Consider the following 24,443-nt stretch of genomic DNA (forward strand, 5'->3'; position numbering starts at 1 on the left):
GATACCATTATTAAACTGCACGTTTCTGTTCGTAATTAATGGCTATTGTTGCACATACGTATTGTTCGAGATATGTAAGGAGGTATGGACTATGGCATTCCTTACCGCCGGCCACCTTCTGTCTCGATCATTTATGTTGCTTCGTTTGCGACACCGTTCAAGTGATCGATGAGCATCGAATGAAAGAAACGCGAATAATGAATATTCAAGCCATTCCGAGTACTCCAGATAACCATCCTGCAATGTCACTCTTAGGCACATTTCACTGCCCAGTATTGCTATTGCTTATCGTTGTAGAACTCAACATCGATGGCTGATCGATGAACGACGAGGTCATAAAGAGACAGGTGTCATTCATCGATGTAATGTGCTCTTGAGTACTATAAACGCGTCGTTCCATCATCCCCATTGGAAATGTTAGTAACTATTTCTCAATATCATATATAAAACTATCACATTGTGATAATTTAACTGAACCAATAAAATACAGTGGATTTATCTCTTCAGTGTGAACTTGTTTATAAAATAGAAATTATTACATGCACGCATATTTAATTTTAATTTGTTAACGCATAATTAATAAACAATTTGTTTGATTAATACAATTCTGCAATAAATATGGAACGCTTCTATGTGCTTGATATTTTAATATTGTAAACGATTTATTTACTTTTTAATTTATTATTACTTTTATTATTATTTTGTTATTTTTTAAATTAAAAATAATAAATGTTTATTAATAGCTGATTATTAATAATTTGTCAAACAAATGTTATCATTAAATAAAATTAGGACTAATAACATAATTAAGTAAATTAAGTATAATTTTGTGGTCCAGACGAATCTTAGCACTTAATAACATTTGAGTGATTTTTTATAACTTTTAGTTTATATAAACTGAGTGGGATTAGGTATTTGTTATCATAATTGTATATTATTAAAAATAAGGATAAAGAGCACAAATATATTACATACTGTTTAGTAAATAAAAATCACTTCTTTTTCTCGCGAAAAAATATTTTTGTAAGAAAAATTACAAAATGTTTTCTTAAGTTAAAAAACTGCCAGATAAATTTAAGTTAAGCACTGAAAATCCAATATTATTAAAGTTATAGAGTATTTTTTTATTATATCTGTTTTTAAAAAGATATGAAAATTGTTAAAATATTCATGGATGTAGATTTATTACAAACAGTATAGCGCTTGAAAATTCTTTTTGTTTCTTTTTTTGCCATTCCGAGGTAAAGAGCTCGTTAGATGTGAATATGCGAAACAAATTTTGCAACTCACTCAGACGATGCTTCACTTTTGATGATGCACACGGTGCGTCTCACTTGCCCAAAATAGGAATGATTAATTAACGAATGTTTACATTTGAACGAAGCAATTAGATAATTTGCTTCTCTTCACCAATGTTGCTTTCTCTCTTTGAATTGTTAACTTCTATTATTTCACATACAAGATGCAAAGAGAAGTAAATTGTGCGGGTTGATATGTATGTACATTCACGAGAATGATTCATTTTAATGTGTAAACACAGTAGTATCAGCATAAGCGTGAACGTTACTCAAACATCAAACATATTCTGATAAAATAATATTGAACCTCAATGAGATCCATATATGCTTTATCACGTGATTATTCCTTTGAAATCTTATCCACAGGATGACACACAATTATGATAACACTTTATAATATCTGTACTTTAAACGTTATTGCCTTATTATTATTATTATTATTATATACAGTATTAATGTTACTATGGAAATATATATTTATACATTTAATATTATATCCATATTTCTTTTCAAGTATTAAAATTTTTTAACTACTTCATTTTAAGTAGCATCTTATTTTTTTTAAATCTAAATTTTGTTAGTAATGATTAATAATTAATAATTAATCTTTGTTACCCTTACATCTTTTAATATAATCTTGCGACAGCTATAATAATTCTATGTCTACAATATTATACAAAAATCTTGTAAATATCAAATATTGTAAACGCGTTTATAGTATATGTCAAAAAAATTTTTGTACACGGGATATACTTTTTAAAATCTTATTTTTAGGAAGTAAACATTAATTTGCAATTTATGAATAATAACGCACACATGTGTGTGTGTGTGTGAGATGCGTGTTTATTTAGTTTTAATAAATTACTATTTAATGATTATTTTTAAAAAATATTCTATGAACAAATATACATTTTACACTCACTGTATAGGTTTTTATTAAAAATTTTTATTAATGTAATTAAAAATGTTAATTTTATTTTTCATGTGCAGTATTTATTTAAAAAAAATTAAAAGTATACTTGTTGTGATACTTTGCCAAATTTCGTGAAACATCTGATTCTAATGCATCCTTATAGTACAGTGAAAATAATCTGTGAAGCATTCAATAATATAATGTATACATAATAGATAATAAAATTTTGTAATATTGATTTATGTTTAGTTATTTTATATTAAAATGTTATAATACTGATTTTTTTATTCAATTATTTTTATAATCTATTAATAAATACATTTGCAATGTACTTATTTTTATTTAATTGTTTTCATCTATTAAATATTTATATACATATAATTGTCAAGAAGATTTTAAATAATTGTTTACTTAATAGACTTAATTGTTTTATTATATCAGTATAGGTAGGTATAATATTTTTTACATTACACATGTATGATTAATAATATTCTTATTTCCAGAAAATATGGTCATGTTGCATTCAATAAAATATTTTAATAAAATAAAGTAATTCATATCTGTTTTTGATGAGTTACATAGCTTGCTGTTATTTTCCATAAATTCGTAAAGTTGACGAAATTTCTTTTGATCAACGAATGAAAGAAGAACCAGAATACACTAAAATTCCACAGCTACAAATAGAGCACTCCTTTTGCACACTTGCGTCTTCTTCTTCCTTTTTGCTAACCGGTATCCCACAGGATAAACATATCAGCACCGGCCATTCAACCCTAAAGATACTTCAAGCAATGCGCACCTTTTGAATTCGTCATGTGTCAAATTTTAGTCAATCTCTAATTCTTCAATAATTGAAGGATATACAAAAGACATAAGAATATTTTTTAAATAATAATAGAAATTTATTTTTTAATATTAAAATAAAATACAATTTAATATTAAAAATAAAAATCTTTAATTTTATGAGAAATTAGTAGTTGTATTGAATTAGAAATCATATTAAATTGTTATTTATTTAAATAATCTTAATTTTGTTTAGATTTGTAATGTGAAAATAATTTAAAAAATATTTAATAATAAGAATTGAGAACTCATAAATGTTTCTTTTTCTTGATACATTTTTACTTAAGAGAAATTTTAAAAAAATGCAAAGAAAAGAACATATTGAAGAAAGAATATATTATAAAAGAAAACGTATAAGAAGTAATTTTATATACTTGGATTTTATAAAACTTCTTTCAAGATATTATTTTTGAATAATTCAAACTAGTTTTGAATTGAGAGAGAGAGTGTGTGAGAGAGAGAGAGAGAGAGAGAGAGAGAGAAAGAGAAACGATTGAATTCATTATATTATTATAATAGCTGCTATAGATAGAGCATTAAGAATCTATTAATTACCGAAAAGTTAATAGAAATCAATATTTCCGACATCCTAAAGTGTTTTCCAAAAGTTTCAGAACTTCAAATAGCATCTTCATATAATCTATATGTATGTGTATTTTCCGACCTATGACCTTATAATTCCTACATCTCGTGCGAAGGCCGCAAGCATCGATCGTACACTGGATCGAGGGAAGACGTACAATTTTGGTAGACGTGCAAGCATGCGACATTGAATCGTATCGCTATCGAAACGATTCATCGGATCCCTGACAGTCGCGATCGGATAATACTGATCGCGAACTAACGAAGCAAAGAGAGCAATGTCGAGCACAACGAAGAGCAAAGAATGGATTGATGAATATGTATAAATTATCTCGAAAATACATGAAAAGGTTATAAGTAATATTAAAATACTATAAAATTCTTATTAATGTTTATTTTCTTGTTTAATATATTTTTTAATTGCAATTAAATTATTTATTTTTTATATATTTTATTAAAAATTTAACAAGCAGTAATGTTATAAACCTTATACTATTTTATTTATGCTTTAATAAATAAAAAAACGGTAGAGTACACTACGTCATATTTCTTTAAATTGCGCTGTAGGAAGAAATTGAGGGCTGAACGATTGAAGTGAACGCTTGGAGCTTGATTCCACCACGTTCGATGATAGCGGCTTCATGTAAATCCATTAACATGAACTTTTATCTGTGGACTGCGGACACGAAGGGTGAAAAGGTCAAAAGCGAGAGAAGAGAATGGGCGGATAAAATGTGAGACGCAGGTAGTAGATACACGTGCTCTGACGCATGCGCTATGAATTTGCACAGACAAATGCAGGAGTATTTTGTGGTTAGTAATCCTGTTTTTGTTCTATTTGGATATTCAATCTATATATAGCGTTGGAAAGTACCGCAGCAAAAATGAAAAAGAGGAAAGAAAATCACGTTGCAGGAAGATTTTGTAACTACACACATATTTCTTATAAAAAGATGTTTTTGTATCATAACTAATTTTAAACTTATGCCAGTAATCAATAAATTTAACGTTAGATATGAAAGAGGGACGATAATCAAGATAATGTTAATTATCTCCTTAATGAGACTTGGAGGTATATTGAAATTTTATCATGATAATCATTTATATACATTCACTTTGCTTGATTAGATGGAAATAGCGGCATGAAATCTTTAAACATCAGAATCAAGATAAGATTGAAGATCTTATCTTGATTAGTAGTAGTTTACAAGCGATGTCAGTCACAATATCTTGCATTGTAATTGTGTAATATTATTCACGATTGAGTTTGCTTGAAAGTTCACGCTTTATAACGTCGTTCGTTGCTCAACAAGTGAAATCGAGCTACAACAGAATTAATAGACAACTATGAAGTTTATGGATGAATGTACGGCAGGAGGCAAATGGTGTCCTGGGAACGTAAACTGCATCCGCCGAAGAAAATGAGCTGAGCTGGACGATTCCGCATATGGAGATGCAAGAAAGTCAAGGTTTTTTTTGCCGACAAATTGCCAACGTTTGGTCCTGGAATGGTCGAAACAAATGGCGTTGAACGGGAACTGGTTCTCGATTCACCGAAAACAATGATTGGGATGCTGCAAGATTCCAGGTTAAAATCTTGGAAATTGTATATGTTTGGATACATCAAACGCTTCCGGTTTGCTGAGAGTAGTGAATGTTTTGGGCAAAATTTTATAATAGCTATTTACTTCTATTTCTTTTTATTATATTTGATAAATAAGAGCATTTAAATATTTGTTAGTTCTGCTTTTGTTATTATTGTATTAATACGTACAGAATTTATATGTATATAATCCGATAGATTGTGAAAAATTTACAAATATTTTGCAAGAACATAATTATTATTTCTAGTAAAGTTAAATGATACCGTTCAGAAACTTTCGATTATTATAAACATATTGATAGAACCGTGAAAACTACACGATTAAGATAGAATAATGGCAGCTTCATCTGTGTATAATTTAATCAAAATGACATTTTAAAAGTCAATGAGAAATACTTTATATTCCATGTCCGTTTTCAAAAATTTAAATGGCAGGACACGTCCTGTACCACATCACTGAGGAAAACAAGAAAACGAAGCACAGGAGACAGTAATGAGAGACGCCGCGCATCTTATTGGCACCGCGTAGGTGCATAATTACTTCACCTGAGCGGTAACCTGGGTAACCCGTCATCAAGCAATTTTGTAATTTGGAAGTTTTGCACTGTCTGCCCGCGGCTCCCGTTGCATCGTTGCGCATTCCGCTGAGGGAACGGCTTTCGACGCGCAAGATGCAATCTCTAAATGAACAAGCGGCGATTCGCTTCTTTCGCAAATATGGACTGTGCATTCTTGGATGGCGCAGACCGGCAATTTCTTTGTTTATGGAAATACTGAGGGCACCGATGCGTCGTCAAATGAGTCCATGGGCGTTGTCAGAATTTTTCCAAGAGCTGAACGGCAGAAATTTGTTTGAGGCCATTATATTAAAAGCTAAAGCTTTACTAGATTTGATTAAATATTATAACATCTATTTTGAATTTTGGTGGCAAAATGAAATATATTGTGTATACGTATACGTTTATATAAAACAAGAAAGAAAGAAAGTATATAGTATTAATATGTATATGTATATATAAAGTATTTCCAAACTTTACCTTTTAAAATATATTAACTTTTATATTTATTTATTTTGCATAATATTATTTTATTTTTTATTTTTTATTAACATCTTACTTTATTTTTTATAACTTTCATGTTTTACTTAATTTCTTTTCGTTCTTTCTTTCTTGTTTTATATAAACGTATACATTATGGGGTTTTAATGTAATAAGTATATGAAAAAAAACTTAAGTAAATTACATAAATATTACCGGATTATTGACGGATTATAATGTACTGGACGATGCAGAAAGAAGTGGTCTTAAAAAAAGATACATGTGAGCACACGCACACGCACACGCATGCACACACACACACACACACACAATTCTTTAAAGCGTAGGTCTGAAATTAACGGGCATGAATCATTGCAAGCTGCCTTAGCAAGATCCGAGGATCGACGACCGAGTCTCGTTAGCATATACATACACGTACATACATCGATTTGCGGTGCCGGATTGTTTAGATATCGTTCGTTTACACTCTTCTTTCATGGATACGGTGGAGCATGGCCATATGTTGTCTCGCTAACGATATGAAAGTGCGAAAGTGTTCTATAAGTTTCACAGTCGAGAAAATAGATTTTTTCTTTGTCAAAAAATGCACATAAAAAATTTTGTAGACTACCCAGATAGCACAGAGAGTTCAAAAAGAACTCAATTGTATGTCACCACTTATGAATTCTTTTTGCGATTCATAATTAATGACATACAATTGAGTTCTTTTGGAACTTTCTATGCTATCTGGGTAGATTATTAAAAAAAAAGCTTTTTGCGATGCAGGAATGCGCTATACTGGAATATTTTTTTGTTCTTTTAATAAAAACTTTCTACGCACACGAGAAAATGTTTCGAAAAAATTTATTAAAGAAATTCTTTCGCAAAAAATTCATGCTTTGTTCAAGATGCAAAGAATGTTAATATGATGATGTATTGTCGTGTATTTTTCAATGGAATTAATTTATTTATATTATTGTTTTCTTTAGTTAAAAAAAATATTTTAGAGTATTACTTTTTATTTGTTTTTACATTATATAAAAATTCGAAGAATATATAACTTGAAAAGAAAAAATAAAATATATTTTTAAAAAGATTTCTTTAGGATAAAGTAAAGCTCTTGCTATCTGTGATGGATGGTGCTGCGATAATACTACATGAAGAATAATAGCTCGAAAAATATTTACGGAAGCAACTCTTTTATCTAATACCGAGCATTCGCATTTTTATACGTATTATGTACCGTACAATATTTTAGGAGGAAAATATTTTAGGAGTACATGGAACCCATTTGATCGCCTTAAAAATAACATCTGTACTTTTGCGAATAAGCTGTGTGGATGGAGTTGTGCGAAGATAAAGTTACTGGCAAGAGGTGTTATCGAGTCTCGTAATTGAAACGTGCAATACATAGGTACGTTATAATGCTCAAGCGAATGCTGAAATAAGATACATCGTAATTTTCAAGTAGCTTGTACAATCTCTTACTGATGTACATCAAGAAATCGTTGTAGATGTTGCATTCATATGTTTATTAAATTTTATTATAATGATTAAATTACCCATTTTCAAAATTAATAACTTATTTTTATAAAAATCAGAAATAATAGTAACTCTTAAAGGTAGTATTTAATATGTAATTAGAAAAATATTTTTTACGTAAAATTATTATTATATTTTATATAGATTATTATTAACACTAATAATTAAAATTAGGTCCGATAAAAATGTCAAACATAAAGACGTGATTGTCTATACTAATCTATAATAAATCTTAATGCCTAATAATATTTACGTTGTTATAACTTTTATTATTTATTATAAAATTGATAAAACTTGCTTTTAAAAATAGTTGCAAAATACAATAAAACTAATTATACTACACATTAAACTATACAACATTCTTTTATACTACACGTAAATAGAAATTTAGGGAAAAATATAAATATGTATTTATAATAAATGCTAATCTGTACTAATTTGGTTTTTTATTTTTTATACATTTTATTTATTTTTATATATTTTATTCTTTTCTAATTTTCTTTCTTAAACTACAAAATTTATTTGTTCTTTATTAGTTGGCTTTTTATAGTTACTTGAATTTAGATGTCACGAATGTTCCAGGAGTGTTCTACTGCGCATGATTAATCAAGTTCCACTTGTAAAACAGCGGCCGGTGTCATTGGAAAATCTTAAAAACAAATTGCCATCCGAACGCAGAAGTGGTACTTCAGTTCTCCAATTTCTTTGTTCCGCCTCTCAAAAGCCAGTCGAGATTCCACGTGTTTTGCATGCGAACTGCTCGTAAAACAAATGGTCGTTATACTGCCAGCAATTACAATCGATAGCTTTGTCTGCCCTTTCATTGGCTCGATTGAATTGACGTTCTAGTTTTGCTTCGAAACTTTGAGTTATTTGTAAACCTAATTTATGGTTTATATGATGAATTTTTTTATTAATTGCAAATCAAAGCAAAATTGTCCTTGCAATCGCTGAATTTGAAACCTTCAGTTTAATTTTAAAATTATTCATAAAATTTGTTATTATAAATTATCAATATATTATTACATATTTAATAAAATATAAAATGTGCCTACTTTCTTTTAAAAAAATAAGGTGTGTGTGTGTGTGTGTGTGTGTGTGTGTGTGTGTGTGTGTGTGTGTGTGTGTGTGTGCATAATATAAACGTAAATAAGTAATAAATAGTAAATGATAAAAACTTCTAAAAATATGTTATTTCAAGATGTTGCCTTTAATATCTTTAAAACTATTAACCTATTAAAAGTATAACAAAGTAATTTATTTAAACACAATGTATTAATTTTTAGTAATGTAAATATTGCAATTGCAAATAGTTTTTTTATTTCTATAGTCATTTAGTAATAGTAATGTGATAAACATAAAATTGATATGATAATAGTAAATATATGACAAGTAATACAAATAACAACTTATAATTTGTTGCATTTAATGCATTTAATGCAAGAAATATTAATGTAATGGTATCGCATATCATGTGATGGAATACAGCCGTAATCTTAATTTGATTTTTATGAGTACTGGTTAATTTGGGAAAGGGATCGTCACACTTTGATCTTATTAAATTGATCTCGTTAAATTGCTTGATTTACGACAGACCGCACAAAGTTAAAAGCTGTGAGGCGCGGTTCTGGTTGACACCGCAATGGGTGGTGCACAAGAAAAAAGAAATAGAACTAACGTTTGTGAGCTCAGGCGATAAAAACTGGTGTTTATTGCCATTACTACCAGACGTACATGACGTATCATGTATTTCTTCGAAAATCTGTACTTTATTCTTGCGTAGTTAAAATTTAATATTAATTTACTGGTTTGCTTCCGGCGAGAAGTTATATCGACATCGTAATCTTTCATTTATAATTAAAAAGCACTGTTATTATTATTATTATTATAAAAATACTTTTTGTGTAAAAATGTAATTAATTGAGTATACAGACGAGTTTAATTACTAGAACAATGATTACGAAGTGATAAGATACAAATAAAAATAATATATATTATATACGTATATCAATAAATTTCACAAATAAATATATAAATTATATTTTGCATTTAATTTGCACTACTTGATTAATTTTACCATTTTAATAAGTTTTAATAAGTCCATTAGTAAGTTAGAAATTTAATACAAATGCACAATAGAGCTATTAACTATTTATTTACAAGTTAATATTTTACAAAATTTTATTATATAAAATAATATTTTTTTTATATTTTTTGTTTTATGAAACTGAATTAATTTGTTTCTTATAAATTTCCGATTAAATATAATTTACTAATCAAATAATTATTTATAGAACATATTTGTAAGTTACGTAAATGAGCAATACGCATAAGCTATACAAAATCATTTACATTACATTATTTTGAAACCTGTAATATTATTATAAGACGTTTTACTCACAGGAAAGAAAATATTAAAACGTATATGTAATCAAATTCGTAAATATCGAACCCAAGTGTTATATAACTTTATTGATTTGATATCTGACGTGAATTATGAGATCCGTAAAGTTTACAAAGCCGATAGCTGTCAAGTTCGACGAAGAAATGTTTGTGCAACTTGCCCTCGGTGACGCATAGACGCAAAACGCGGCCGCAACAATGTTGCGGAGAAAGCATGCAGCTCGTTAGACTTGCAGAGACGGTAAAGGAAACCGTCATCGTCATCGTCGGCGAAAATGTATGCATGCAACAGATGGACGTAGGAATGTAACAAACGATTACGATAACACGACGCCACGTTAAGGACTACGTGGAGCTGTTAGGAATGGGAACCATTTCGAGATCGTCGCTAAGATTCGGAAACGCTTAAAAGAGCCGTAGACATGCGAGCCTCCAATGCAGTAATTCATTCTAGATTTATCACCCTTCGGTCAGAACACGATGTGAATCGTATCACGCGATGGCGCCTGTGATCGTTATGCATACGATCGATACAAGATATAATTTTATTGCGCGTGTTTTTTTAAAATTTGGTCCATCAAGCATGCCACACTAATTCGAAACTGCTTAAATGAAATAAAACTAATTGGCCATCTTTCAGGGAAAAGATGGTCATAGTATTATAGAACAGTTGGCCACACATACTTTATATACTTAACGTTTATAAAATAATAAAAAAACTTATAATTTTACATGTTTAGTTTTACTGCCACATATTATAACACATTTAAATTTATTTAAAATTTTCAAACGTTTTAAATAATAAATGTTTATATAAGTTTAATTATCTATCAATTCATTGTCAGTACTAAAAGAAATATCTATGATATATCAAATTTAAAATATTAGGTGCGCAACTTAATTCTTCTCTTCTTTATAAAATATATACATAAATACACACATTATTAATTATTATTATCTTTTAGGCCATCTTACCTAAACTGTGAGAGAAAAATAGTCGTAATATTTATTTAAAAAATAAAAAAAAAATAATTACATATTACAATTTATATATTTTCCTTATGTGTCTAACGTTAATTGTGATAGCTTAATTATAATTTATTCGACGTTGTAGCAATTTCTAATGAACACATGAAAAACTTTGCAGGCAGTCGAAAGTAAAAATATGATATAATATCCATAATATTGTTATTTCAAATAGTATACGCACATAAACTATAGTAAAAATTGATTATCTATAAAATAATTACATTGATTATTTAACAATTATTAGAGAAATTATAGCAATTGGCCATCTTCTCCGTATGGAGATTATACTCTAATTTACTTTACAGTATAGTACGTATTTAACATAGTATTTAATATAGTTATAGTATTTAAATTTCCATAGACAATTTTATTGAAAATTTTATTTTTTTATATCGGCACACGAAAGAATGATTAGTAATCACATTTAGTAACAGAATCGTGAATATTCTGTTTTTTTATTTAGATAAAATTAATGGAGACATTGCAATCGTTTTGAACAATTATTCTAGTGTACTAATTCTTAACCCACGCTGCACAAAACTGGTAAGTTGATGCATAAATGACCCGGTTTATGAGATGAAAAGTTTTCACTAAAAAACTATTCCTTGTCATAAATTATTTGTATGCCATAAATCTCTGGCTCTTATTCTTATCGCCGCGAGATACGTTCTACCTTTCATGATAATTTCACTTTTACGTTTGTCAAAATGTCCATTCAATGTTATAAAGCATAAAGGAAAGAAAGAGAGACAAAGAAGGCGTTTTTTATTATTTATCTTATCGGCGTTTACCGACGTGCGAAATAAACTTGTCAGAGCAATAGCCGAACCAGTATTCCCACACAAATATTTCCTGAACTATATCTGAATTCTTCTGTTGCGTGACACATTTAGTAAATTTTTACCAGTTCAAAATATAGCATATAAATGATTTACGTGATTGTACTCAGGCTTCCTAAAAATCTTACAATTAGAATTTGGTCATAAGATAGCCAGTTTAATTAGGTTGTCTACTTCTAAGAGAGAGAAAGAGAGGGAGGGGCGGGGAAGAAAAGAAAAAAAGAAAGGGTTAATAAAAAATTCTCTTTATAATTAGACTCTGATTGTAAGATTTTCTTTAAAGTTTTCCAAACTTGTTACTATGTGGATTGTGAATCATTTTTTAAAACGACAAGCATTCCCGACTTATTAATTATTTGTAGTTTTAGGATTATAGAAAGCAAGAGAAAGAGAGTAAATTGAGATTATATATTTATACCACTTTAATCCTCATAGTTTTTTATGTTGTATTAAATATAATTTTAATTTATTTCTTAAAATATGAAATATAAAATTGAGAAAATAAGCAGAACTTTAAAGAAAAATGAAGAATGTGCTTATTTTCTATTAATAATATTTTTGACGTTGCATCAAATCAAACAAATCAATTTCATATACAAGGAGTTTAATAATTATTTAGGAATTTATTTTATCTTAAATTTGGTTTAGATTCCTAATATAGAAAAATTTTTTCAATCTATTAAAATTGTCTTGTGACTCACTAGTAAATTGCGATCTAAACTTTGGAAATCTCTGTACTAGAGAAAACTTAAGAAAATTATCATATAATACTATTTAATACATATAATGTTACAATCATGTAACTTCCTTTTTAGTAATGACTAAAAATGTTTAACTCTAAATTAAATTTTTTTAACTCTCTTAATGTAAATAGAGGAAAGTTAGCAACACAATACAAATAATATATTAGTAAACATGCTATTTCTTTATTATTTTAATTTGGAAATAACTTATGGAATTATGTCAACAATGTGTCAGTTAAAATGTAAGTTTATTAAATGAGTTTATGACTATGACTATGAAAGTGATGGCATCATGCAAGCTGTTCAACTAGCCAGAACATTTGCGATAGGCGGTCACCTGCTGTGTTAATCCTCCTAATCCTTTCTCTCACATGCAATCATGAACATTCGTCCTTACTAGCATACTCTTGCGGATTCTCGACATCTAACCTTGGCTTTCCTCAGAGCACCTGCCATTAGTGGAGAATGCGTAAAGAACTCGAGGTTCTGCATTTACAGTATACGGAAATCATAAGACTAAATGCTATTTCCGCGTTTGTCTTCAATTTACATTATTAAGTGAAATATTAAAAATGTAATTTAAAATAAAAAAATATTTTCAATCTTTTGTCGTTTAATCTTTTTTCGATTCGAGATTTCTGTTCAGAGTTAGACGCACATATGTACATATATACATTTATTATGGTCTTTTGTAGATATAACAAAATCTTTAATATTTTGGAAAATAATTGTTAAATAATATAAAATTAAATTTTATTTGTTAAAAACAAATGTTTATTTATATTTAACGTAAAAATACTGTTTATTTTACATTTAATGTATATGATTATTGTAAAAGATTATAAATGCTAAATTGTGTTATTCGATAAAGTAACATGTTATGTGCATAAATGCGGACCAAGACTTCAAATCGATGGAGTGTATTTAATGCTGCATGTGCGGTGAGAAAACAGGTCGAGAACTTTGTAGACTACGTTTAATATTTAATAGTGGCGAATTTGCGCGTATAAGTCCTTTGTGCAGTCACTTCGAGCAGACTTACTCAACGATAGATCGCGTTTCTCATGCCTGTTGCCACTTGAGCAAGAAACGAACGTGAACAGGGACCACCATGTCCTCGGTATCCGTTGTTGCGACAGTAAACGTTCTGTCGCGTCTTAGTAAACACGACATTGACATGGTAAAATGCAGTTTTCTGTGCCCTGACGATGACAAAGTGATTCCGTCGAGCAAAAATTCGTTTCTCTTAATGCCCAATTTTATATATATATACTTTCTAAATCGTTGAGAACTTTCCGTTATCTGTACACGCTATGCCGTCACGATACTTCTGCTGAATAATTTGACGATAGTATCAAGATTTAATCTTGTTTCCAGGTCATAGAATCATGATATTATTCGTTTTGCTTCTAAAATACTGGTCCTTAATCAGAAATGCAATCTTTCATATTGAGTTCTGTCACATAAGCTTAATTCCACAGCCAGCTTGAGCAACGACAAGTTGTTATAATCGTTGTCGCCAACGCAAATACTTATTTCGCCTGTATATTCAATCAGCCTTCGTATTTTACGATTTAACCGGTCTTCCGAGTACTTTACGATTCAAATGACTGCGCTTTAGCGATCAGTTTGGCTGGAAAGGACACGACATGGAATATCGTTTTGATGACTATCGGAAATAATCGACTTGCCAATTTAATTTCTCCATGCATAAGTCGCAATAACGAAATGCAAAGTTGAAATCGAGACGCGAAATCTAAAGAAAGGATTATTTGAGAATTTAAGGACTTACCGATAATATCTCTGTAATAATGCTTTTTATACATCTGGTTTACTTTCAAATACAGTAATATTGTTATTATTATTATGAGTGGAATGTATAATATAATATATTATTTAGTTTTTATCTTAAACAAAAATATGATATATGGAATAATATGGAAATATGGAATAACATTAGCAAATAAATCAAGCAAATAGTTTTATCCAAAATAAATACTTTTTAAGATCTTTTCATGGAAAAAAATTATTTGTAATGTACTGACTGTAATTTAAAATGTAAAATAAGAATCATAAGTAACTAAAAAATAATAAACTTTTACGAAAAAAATGTTTTAATAAGAGTAGTGTATTTGTGAAGGGAAACAAATAGTGATAAACTAAATTTTCATAAAATCTGTTTTTTTTAATCACATAAAATCACATAGCTAATAAGTCTTATAATATTTATTAATGCAATAAAAAATTTGGAATATTTTAGAAACATTAGAATCATTAAACTAATGAAAATTATTCTCAAATAAATGATATACTTGAATAACATTTGTGCCATTGTATTTTAAATATTAGTTCTCACTTGATCACATTGGACAATATATATTGGGTATGATTAAATAATAATTGATGAATGACTGTTACAAGAATTGTGTGATATTGCTTAATTTTTAAATATTTTTATTATAATAAAAATATAAAAAATTATAATAAAATAAAAAATATTATAATAAAATATATTATAATAGAAAACCAAGTAATATTATTTTAAATTTGTATTATAATTAGTGTACAAGATCGAGTTTGAATCACAACATGCACAAAAATTAATTAATTTGCAAGAAGTAGTAAAATATATTTTTTTAATGAAAAATAAACAATTTGTGTTTCAGGAGGCGAGTATGTACTAGACAAGCTCCCATAGTTTCTCATCATCATCGGGGAAGACAAATTAGGTATGTTGCGTTCATGACTTAGAAATTTAAAATTAAGCTTTGGGTTATCTATGTCAGATGAATTAATTTTATTTTAAGATAAATATTTAATTATGTGTATGTGTATGTACGTGTGTATGCGTGCATGTACAAAATATCGCAATAGTGGAAAATTAACTTTTATAATTTCATAAAATTAAATATGCACACATTGTACATTTTGTATATATACATTTATGAATTATATTAAATAAATTTTAAAAATTTATGAATCATCTTAGATTAGTATACACTGAGATGACTTCTGGTTTCTTTTGCTGTCCGGGATGGTCACAGGTTACTCATTTGAGTTTTGGTTGTAATAAGCGTAAGTTAATTAGACAAAATTTATTTTTAATATTTTGTCATAAATTTAAATTAATAGAATAATTATATTTATAACAAATATTATAGAAGTATATTATAGAAGAAGGTCATTAATATCGACATGCATAATGTTATCTAAAGCGACATATCCCTTTATTTCTTAGAAATTACTTAAATAACTACAAAATAATAATCTAAGGTTTATGCATACGTACATGGCTTTTTCTTCATAAATTTTACTAAAAATAAATTCTTGAAAAGAAAGAAAAATTTTCATGATTGTTATTTGTATATTGTATAAAGAATAAATATATTATTGATAATTTTAATATTATAATTTATATATTATTACATTATTTGGTAATTTATTATAATTTGGAGTCCAATTTTTTACATTTTTTTTTGTTACAAAGACATTGCAAAATATGAGTATTATAAAAATATTATCCAACAGAAGAAATTTTCTAGTTTATATTTATGTTTTTAAAATTTAATTGTTAGTTTTTGTTTAAGAAATATAATTAAAAAATACAATAGTGTGTTAGTATTCATAATATTTTTTAAGACTTTAAGTTATAACAATAAAAATAATACAATACTTAAATATTACATTCTAAAATATTAATAAATAATTTTTAAAATTTTAAGTTAATAAATTTTTACCAAAAATGTGAAAGATATTATTTTATATTTAATATTTAATTTATACATTTTTTCTGACTCGCAAACGTATTTTTTTCAATATACAAATATTCAATATACATTAATATTTCATTGTCTTTTAGCTACGTGTTCTTCACCGTGTTTGAATGGTGGAATTTGTACATCGCCCGGTAAATGCATGTGTCCCAAGGGATACACTGGCAATCAATGCCAAACAGGTAATTTTATTTTATTTACAAATTAGAAACATTCATATTCCATATCCATAAATTCTGATGAAAAAATTATATGATTTATGAATTAGTATCATTAAAAGAAATTATTACATATATGTCAATATTTTATTTTGTGTGTGTGTGTGTGTGTGTGTGTATATATATGTAGTATCATAAAAAATATATATATAATCTACATTTAAAGTGACAATAAAAAAAATAACGTTTTTCGTCAATAAAGTAAACTTGATTTATTTTGAAGAAATTTTTAGTTATATGTAATTTAAATATATCTAATTTATTATTTATCTCGATAACGTATCTATATAGCGGAAGACCTTTCTAAATAGTTAAAATAACGATTGATAATAACATCCGCATTTTAAATAGGTTATGCTTTTTATTGTCACCATGATCGCAAGTTTAATAATAAATAGCTTACTTAATATGTATGTACAAGAAAATGGTGACCTGGACACCGTGTGATGTAAGCGAATTACTCGTAAATCTGTCGAGAACATGTGTTACGTCCAGCCTTATGGGATTTTACTCTTTATTCGGTAGGAAGGATATCTCAGGGAGAACAGGTAAGGCAGGGAAGAACGTAACAAAACGTGTAGAATTCCCGTAGGCACACAGTTTAAGGAGGGTATGTGCCTCGGGTCGAACGCACTTTTTATGACTCAAAAATATAGGTCAACGTGCCGATAGGCCCGCTATAACCCGTTTCGAGTCGTACGTTCGTCGGTCCAAGTTTCGAGTCAACGAATTGAATCGCTTTAACTCGGGATCAGACCAGGTGCAGTCTTTGTTCGGGATAGACGAGGTCGTTGTTAATTAAAATAAATGATAAAGTTTCACATAAAATTAACAAAAGTATTTATTCTAATAACAAATAAAAATGAAAATATAAAGAAATACAAATAAGCGCTGAAGTCGTGATTTAACATAATTTGTTGGCTATGAATTTATAAAGATTAAATTATAAGAATGGTTCTAAATAAATTTCGCAAGAGTTTACAATGTTTAAAAATACGCAAAGGGTTATAAAAATAGATTTTCGATTGAGTTTACAAAAGTTTTAAAAGTTTAACAAAGGGTTATTAATAAAATAAAAAAAAACACAAAGGTTATTAATATAAATTTCGGAAGTGTAAAACTAATGGGCAGCTTTTTGTTTGTGAGTTACATTATATCTTAAGTAATTCGGAGAGAGAAGGTTAGGAAAGTGCAGACTCTTGAAAATTAAAACCGTGAATTGTTGTTTGGACTCTCGAACACTAAGGGCGGAATTCGCATACCGGAACGCCCGGTCGGACTCTCGAGCAACAGCCTCTGAATCCGCGCACCGGAACGGCCGGTCGGATTCTCGAGCAACAGTCTCTGAATCCGCGCACCGGAACGGCCGGTCGGACTCTCGAATGACCGTCTCTGAATCCGCGCACCGGAACGACCGGTCGGACTCTCGAGCTGCCAGGCTCGCATCCGCAAACCGAGTAAAGAAGGGGGACGAAAAACTCTAAGAGAGAATTATTTATAAATAATAGGAGGGTGTCTTAAAGAATTAAAATGGAAGGAAGATGTTACCATGAATAACGTAAAAACCAGAGAAATTATGATTGTGGGACTTACTCATTGTTGGTTCTCGAGCAAATTTGTCGGAATCGAATAGATTTCTTGCCCGGATGGAACGGCACTAAAGTCTACTTGCGCACTGATTCTACATGATTACTAACTAACTAACTAACTCTAAAAACGTAACTCTAAAACTTTACTCTCCATTACTATTACTGACTATCTATTACTGACTGCTAAACTCTTATTACTGGTACTTTCATTACTGACTACTATTGCCTACTATTACTAACTGGTATAAAAAACAACTGACTCCCTTCAAGATTTGGTATTATATATATATAGAGTCTTACAAGGGGAGGATCCAGAGATAGGTGGTTCAAATATTCTAATTGGTAGGATTCTTTTTCAGGATTGTGTGGTGGGTGAATTCTAAGTTTTCTTATTGGAGAAATAGTTTTTCCTTTTTGCCCAATCATACGTTAAGTAATCTGTCGAAAGTTTCTCTGTTTCCTCCCACATTCTTTCAATTTTATCGAAGGGATCCGACCTATCGCGTAGGTTATCTTCCCTTTGGGTTTAAGAGATAAATAATTTTTTCTATTGTGCTAGACGCGCTACGGTATGGGTTGCAGATGGAGGAAACGGTTATTTATTTTTTGCTTATGTTTAGATTGCTCATTTTTTTGTGAGCAAACGTGAAACTTTGCTTAGATCCCATGGTTGTTTTTTGAATTTCTATCTTCAGAATTTATTATTTGTTGACTCAATATTCAAAGGAGTCGGAATTATCTACTTGGTCGTTTCGTCCATCTATGTTTGTTATTACGTTTCTAACAGACTAATCCTAGACACATAAAAATTATCGGAGACCGTTGAAACGGAATTTCTTTTGTAAAATTATTTGTTCCTCTGACGAAGGGAAATCGTGGAGTCTGCCGGACGTAACACTCCCCGCCTTAGACAAATGTTGGGGGCGTATGAACACAACATTTGCAGAATTTAATAGGCTGAGCAACGATTTCTCTTTTTCATGGATTATTATATTTATTTTGTATCGCATTAATATCCTATCTTTCCTTATTCGTTTAGGTATTTATTTATATCAACGCTTGTCTGTTAAGAAAGAGGAAGGAAAAGGCAATCTTTAAAATCCTTTCTTGCTCTTTCGTCTTTCTTTACACGTGTATGTTTTATTTTAATTTCTAAATTAGATTATTCGTATGTACGCACATTTTTACGCAGTAGATAATGATTATAATTCACTTAATAAGTTGTTTTACGCATGTATACGCGCTTTTAATTTATAAATTTTCTTAATTAAAAAAAATTTGTATTAAATATATTTCGAAGCTTTCCCTTTTTTTTCTAAAATTATTATTACCGTTATGTTTTTTTTTCTTGTTTTTTTTCTAAAAATATTTTAGAATCACGTGAGTGTCAACTAGGTTTTTCTATTCTCCCTTTTTCCTTGGTTTTTTTTTTCATTAAGAACGGATTTTGTCCAGAGACAATTGAGTATTTCTCGATCCTGTGCATCGCATTCCACAGGCATATCAACATTTGTTGATATAGGTGTGTCGCCAATTTTACCACTGTTATACTTTTTATATTGCATCAAATAAAATTCTTTTATATTAATTTCAGGAGGGCGACAAATAATCAATTCATCCTGCCGATATCTTCGCGCAGGGTTAGAGTAGTTATGATTTTGCAGAAGATGAGTTCTCAAACAGAGCAACACATCTGAACGGCATCAAGTGCCGGAATTGGATCAAATAATCAATTAGCGAGGTTTCATTCTTCGCTTAAAATTTGTAAGAGTAAAGCGGCATTTTGCCGGATTTGTTTTTGACACTCAGGTGATCTATTTAAATTGTTATTATTCAAATAATTTTATTTTAATTTATTCTTTTATCTAAGCATTTATTATATTATATTCATATATCTCCTTTTAATAGAAAAGGAAAACTTCTGAAACACTATGATTAATTTGTCTTATAGTAACATTTAAATTCTAAAATTGCCTTATTTTGGCAATATGGAACAATGTTATGTAACAAGTTTTCGTAACATTATATCTTATTCAGATATGCAATATAAATTTGAACCTTAAATTAATGTTTAGTATAAAACAATGAAGATATAAAATTATTAATATATGTAACTTTAATGTCGATGAAAATATTGATAGAGAGAAAAGGTATCTTAAATATGAATTCCAATATTCATTAATGTCTGATTCGCTTAAGTTATATTATATTTCTTGGTTATTTTTCTACTTCGTTTTATAATTTAACTTGGTTTATATATGAAGAAAAGACGCAATTGCAGCGTGGACAATTATTGTATATCATTCATTCGACTTGTCACGCGAAATTTCTAAACGGAATATTTTGTTTTGACGCAATAATAACGATTACTTAGATTATAGAATCTTATCAAACTAAGATTTTATTAGGCTTATAAACAAGATTGAATATTGAGTTAAAGCTTGTAGCTTAGTTAAAACCTTTGAATATATTGATTCTTTAACACAATTATTTTTCTTTTACAAATTTTAGGAATATTTTTAATTTAAAAAAAAAATATTAAAGATTCTTAGTTTTTTTTTATCTATATATATATATTTTTTTTTTTATTCAATCTTGGTTACGTAATTATTATTCTATTTGTTATTCTTTCAATTATAAGCTAAAATTATATGTTATTTTTGTCGCGAAAATAAAGGTATTATAAGAATAAAACTAACAATTGACATTATTAAAGAATTTTACAATTATCTATTCCTTATCTACTATAAATTTATATTTCATAGGCTGCTATCCTTTGTGATGTGCTGGATGTCTTTTATCTTGATTCCAGCCAATAATTATTTGTTTGTCTTCGCTCTCGCCATGATGCTTGAGCTTAGATTATTGTTGCATTTATTGTCCCCTTTTTTCCTAAGGATTCGTATTTATTCTTCTCGGGTTCCTTTTTGTGTGGCGGGATAATTGTTTAGAAATGATGAAGAAGGATGTAGTGTATAAATTTTCCTACATGACGTAGCATGTGATTCAAGGATCCATTAAATGGATAGAGATACATGTCGCAGCATGTGATTTGAAAGTGAGGTAATATAACTTATTATTTTGCAAAATATTTTCATGGTTTTAGAGGCTTTTTAAGGATTCCAAATATTGTCAATTTGTAGCCTTTTGTTATCTCTTGCTGATGAGTAGGCTGTACAATTTTTTAAATTTTATTTTTAGTTTATTTAATGTAAGAAAACTTGGAATTAGAATCTTGTTGTTTTTTTTCCATAGGCTGGGATCTAAAGATTTCTCGTCGATATAGTTGAAGTGCGTATATTATTTTTTATAATATTAACAGATTGTGGATATTGATTGTAATATTTTTAAATAGTTGTATATTACTAGTGGAGGATTTATTCGTAACTTGCTTAGAATTTGGTTTTGTTTATCCTTTTTTAGTTCTTCGTCCTTGTCGCGTGTTCTTCCATCATCCTTAATATCATTTATTTTGTCTGGAGGATCATTTCTATCTTCAATTTTAATTTTTTGTTCTTGCGAATCTAGTTGTTTCTTGTCTTTTATGTCTTCATCGTAGGTAAGGTATCCTTTGTCCGGGGGATCATTTCTGTCCTCGATTTCCTCAGGTTCGTATTTATATTTCTTCAAGCTCTTGAATAATTTTGACAAATGTTGACAAATGTAATGATAAACGTATAACAATGTAGTAATCATACTAATAATGTAGTATAAAATAGTAATAAATTTATAATTTCTTCGGTCTTGAAATTGTATTTTGTTAGATTTAAGAGACTCATGGACTGAGATCTTCTCTTTAATTTGTAATTTTAGCGGTTGATACATTTCCTCGTATGTAGATAACATTTGGTTAGAGTTCTTAACAGATACATCGTTAGATAATGAATCTTCCATTTTTTCATCAGAGAAGTTGAAGTCTTCGTAGCCTTCGTCCTTTTCATTGGAGTCCTTCAGTATCGTGGAAATTAATTTCGCATTTTCCGGATCATTAAAGTTAAGAATTTCATCGTCATTAATTTCATTGCCGTTTATTTCTTCTTTATGTTTCGATTTTCTTCTTCGCATGAATTTTTCTATTATCTTCTGTGATTGGACTTGCATTGATACAAGGATTTTTAAAAGTGGTTTATTTTTCTTCTTGGAATCATATAATTTTCTTGCATTATAAAACTTAGTTCTTCTTATAGGCTCTTTGATAGCAATATGAGAAATGTTATTTTTATTATATTTATTTTTTATATTTATTCCAATTCTTGGGAATTTTAATTTTTTTAGATAAACTAAGGAGCTCTTTGTTTTTGATTCCTTTAAGAAAAATCGTGTCGTGTTACATAGTGAGGTTTGGTTGCTTCCCTCCTTGCAATCGACTGAAGAATACATTATAGAATTTTGGAGATCTTCCTTTATTGTATCATAATTTTTAAGGGGGATTTGATATTCCTTTCCCTTTAAGATTTCAGAATTATTTATTGATTTACGAGGGGTTTGGTAACTTCCCCCTCCAAGGATTTCTGGATCATCAATTAAAACAGGAGAGGTTTGGTAACTTCCCCCTCCAAGGATTTCTGGATCCCTGGGCAGCCCGAGGAATGTTTGAAAATCTCCTCCCTCATGGATTTTTGGATCTCTGGTCAATTCAAGAGAGGTTTGGTAACTTCCCTCCTCAAGAATTCTTGGATCTCTGGGCAATCCAGGAGAGATATGGAAATCCTCATTTCCAAGGACTTTTGGATCACTACTTAATTCACGAGGGGTTTGGTAATTTCCCCCTCCAATTCGGGAATCTAGAACTTCGGGAGAGGCATAGGAGCCTGATTTTTGTTCTAGAATAGATTTTTCCTTCAAATTTTTATTTTTTTGTGTTAGTGTATGTTTATCTTTTTCTTTAATTTCAATTTCGTCTTTGGATTTGTTTTCAATTATCCCTTCTTTTTTATTTAACATCTGAATTTCTTTATTTATTGTTTTATTCTCTTCTTCTATTATGTTTTTATTTTCATTTATAATTTTGTCTTCATCGTTTTTCAAATTTACGTTACAATTGTTGTTCGTTTTATCTTTATTGTTAATATTTTCTTTTATTTCTTCCTCATTAATTTTATTAGAGACTTCTTGATCAACAATTGAGAAAGATCTAAGACGTAGGGTTGGTACCTGGACTTCTATTTCTTCGTCCAAGTTACTTACAACATCTATATACGCCTTTCCTGAGCTAACTTCCGCTAGAGTTTCTATCGCATAAATTCCATGCGCTATTTTTAATCTAGGTATATCCCCGATTCTTATTTCAGGGTTCTCTACTCTAATATAAAATGGTGATTTTAATCGCGGTGCTACTATAATCATTTCAGGTGAAAAGAAGGGTAGATTAATTCCAAAAACGTCTAAATGTCTTTTTGCATAATTTATTCTTGCGGAAGTTTGATAAAAAAAATCATTGCCTAATATACTTGGTTGTAAGATCGGAAAGTCGTTAGTTACAATGTGAAAAGTTATTTCCTTTCCGTAAAGAAGTAAATTAATTTCTCCTAGAGTGTAAGTTGGATAATCGTAAATACCATTTAATTCTAATATGTTGTCGTAATTGATTGTTTTATTTTTGGGCACAAAATTTTCTTTAATTAAATTTATTTCATAACCTGTATCTAACGCGAAAGTTATAGGAGAAGTTGATTCACAAATTTTTATCTGAACAGTAGGCGGACGACTGTGTTTGTCGAGGTTTATCATTACGGGTCGGGGTTCCCAAGCATTTTGGTTAACATTTTCTGTGACGCCCATGGATGTGGAACTCGTTCGGTCCCCAATTGTATACCTGACTTCGAAGAAGCCATCGGAGTTTTCCGGCTCATTCATATAATTATTACTTGTGATACGTAGTTTACATTTCTTAAGAAGATGCCCTCGTTTTTTACAATAGTGACAGAATAATGAATCTACAGATACTGCGGTTTGCTCTAATTTAGATCGACAATCTTTAGCTATATGCCCAAAGTTATAACAAATTTGGCATGCAATTTTTGATTTTTTA

The 24,443-nt window shown here is 29.1% G+C and overlaps 1 protein-coding gene across 1 annotated transcript in view; it reads left to right on the plus strand.

Moving 5' to 3' along the window:
* The window catches only part of LOC105832621, a 36,535-nt gene that overhangs the window by 4,716 nt on the left and 7,376 nt on the right, over window positions 1-24,443 (plus strand). Inside the window, 3 exon segments of the mRNA XM_012673737.3 lie at window positions 15,499-15,561; window positions 15,822-15,907; window positions 16,692-16,787. Coding sequence (XP_012529191.2) covers window positions 15,499-15,561; window positions 15,822-15,907; window positions 16,692-16,787 — 245 coding nt within the window.

The sequence above is a fragment of the Monomorium pharaonis genome, chromosome 2 (assembly GCF_013373865.1).
Source record: "Monomorium pharaonis isolate MP-MQ-018 chromosome 2, ASM1337386v2, whole genome shotgun sequence".
Lineage (NCBI taxonomy): Eukaryota > Metazoa > Arthropoda > Insecta > Hymenoptera > Formicidae > Monomorium > Monomorium pharaonis.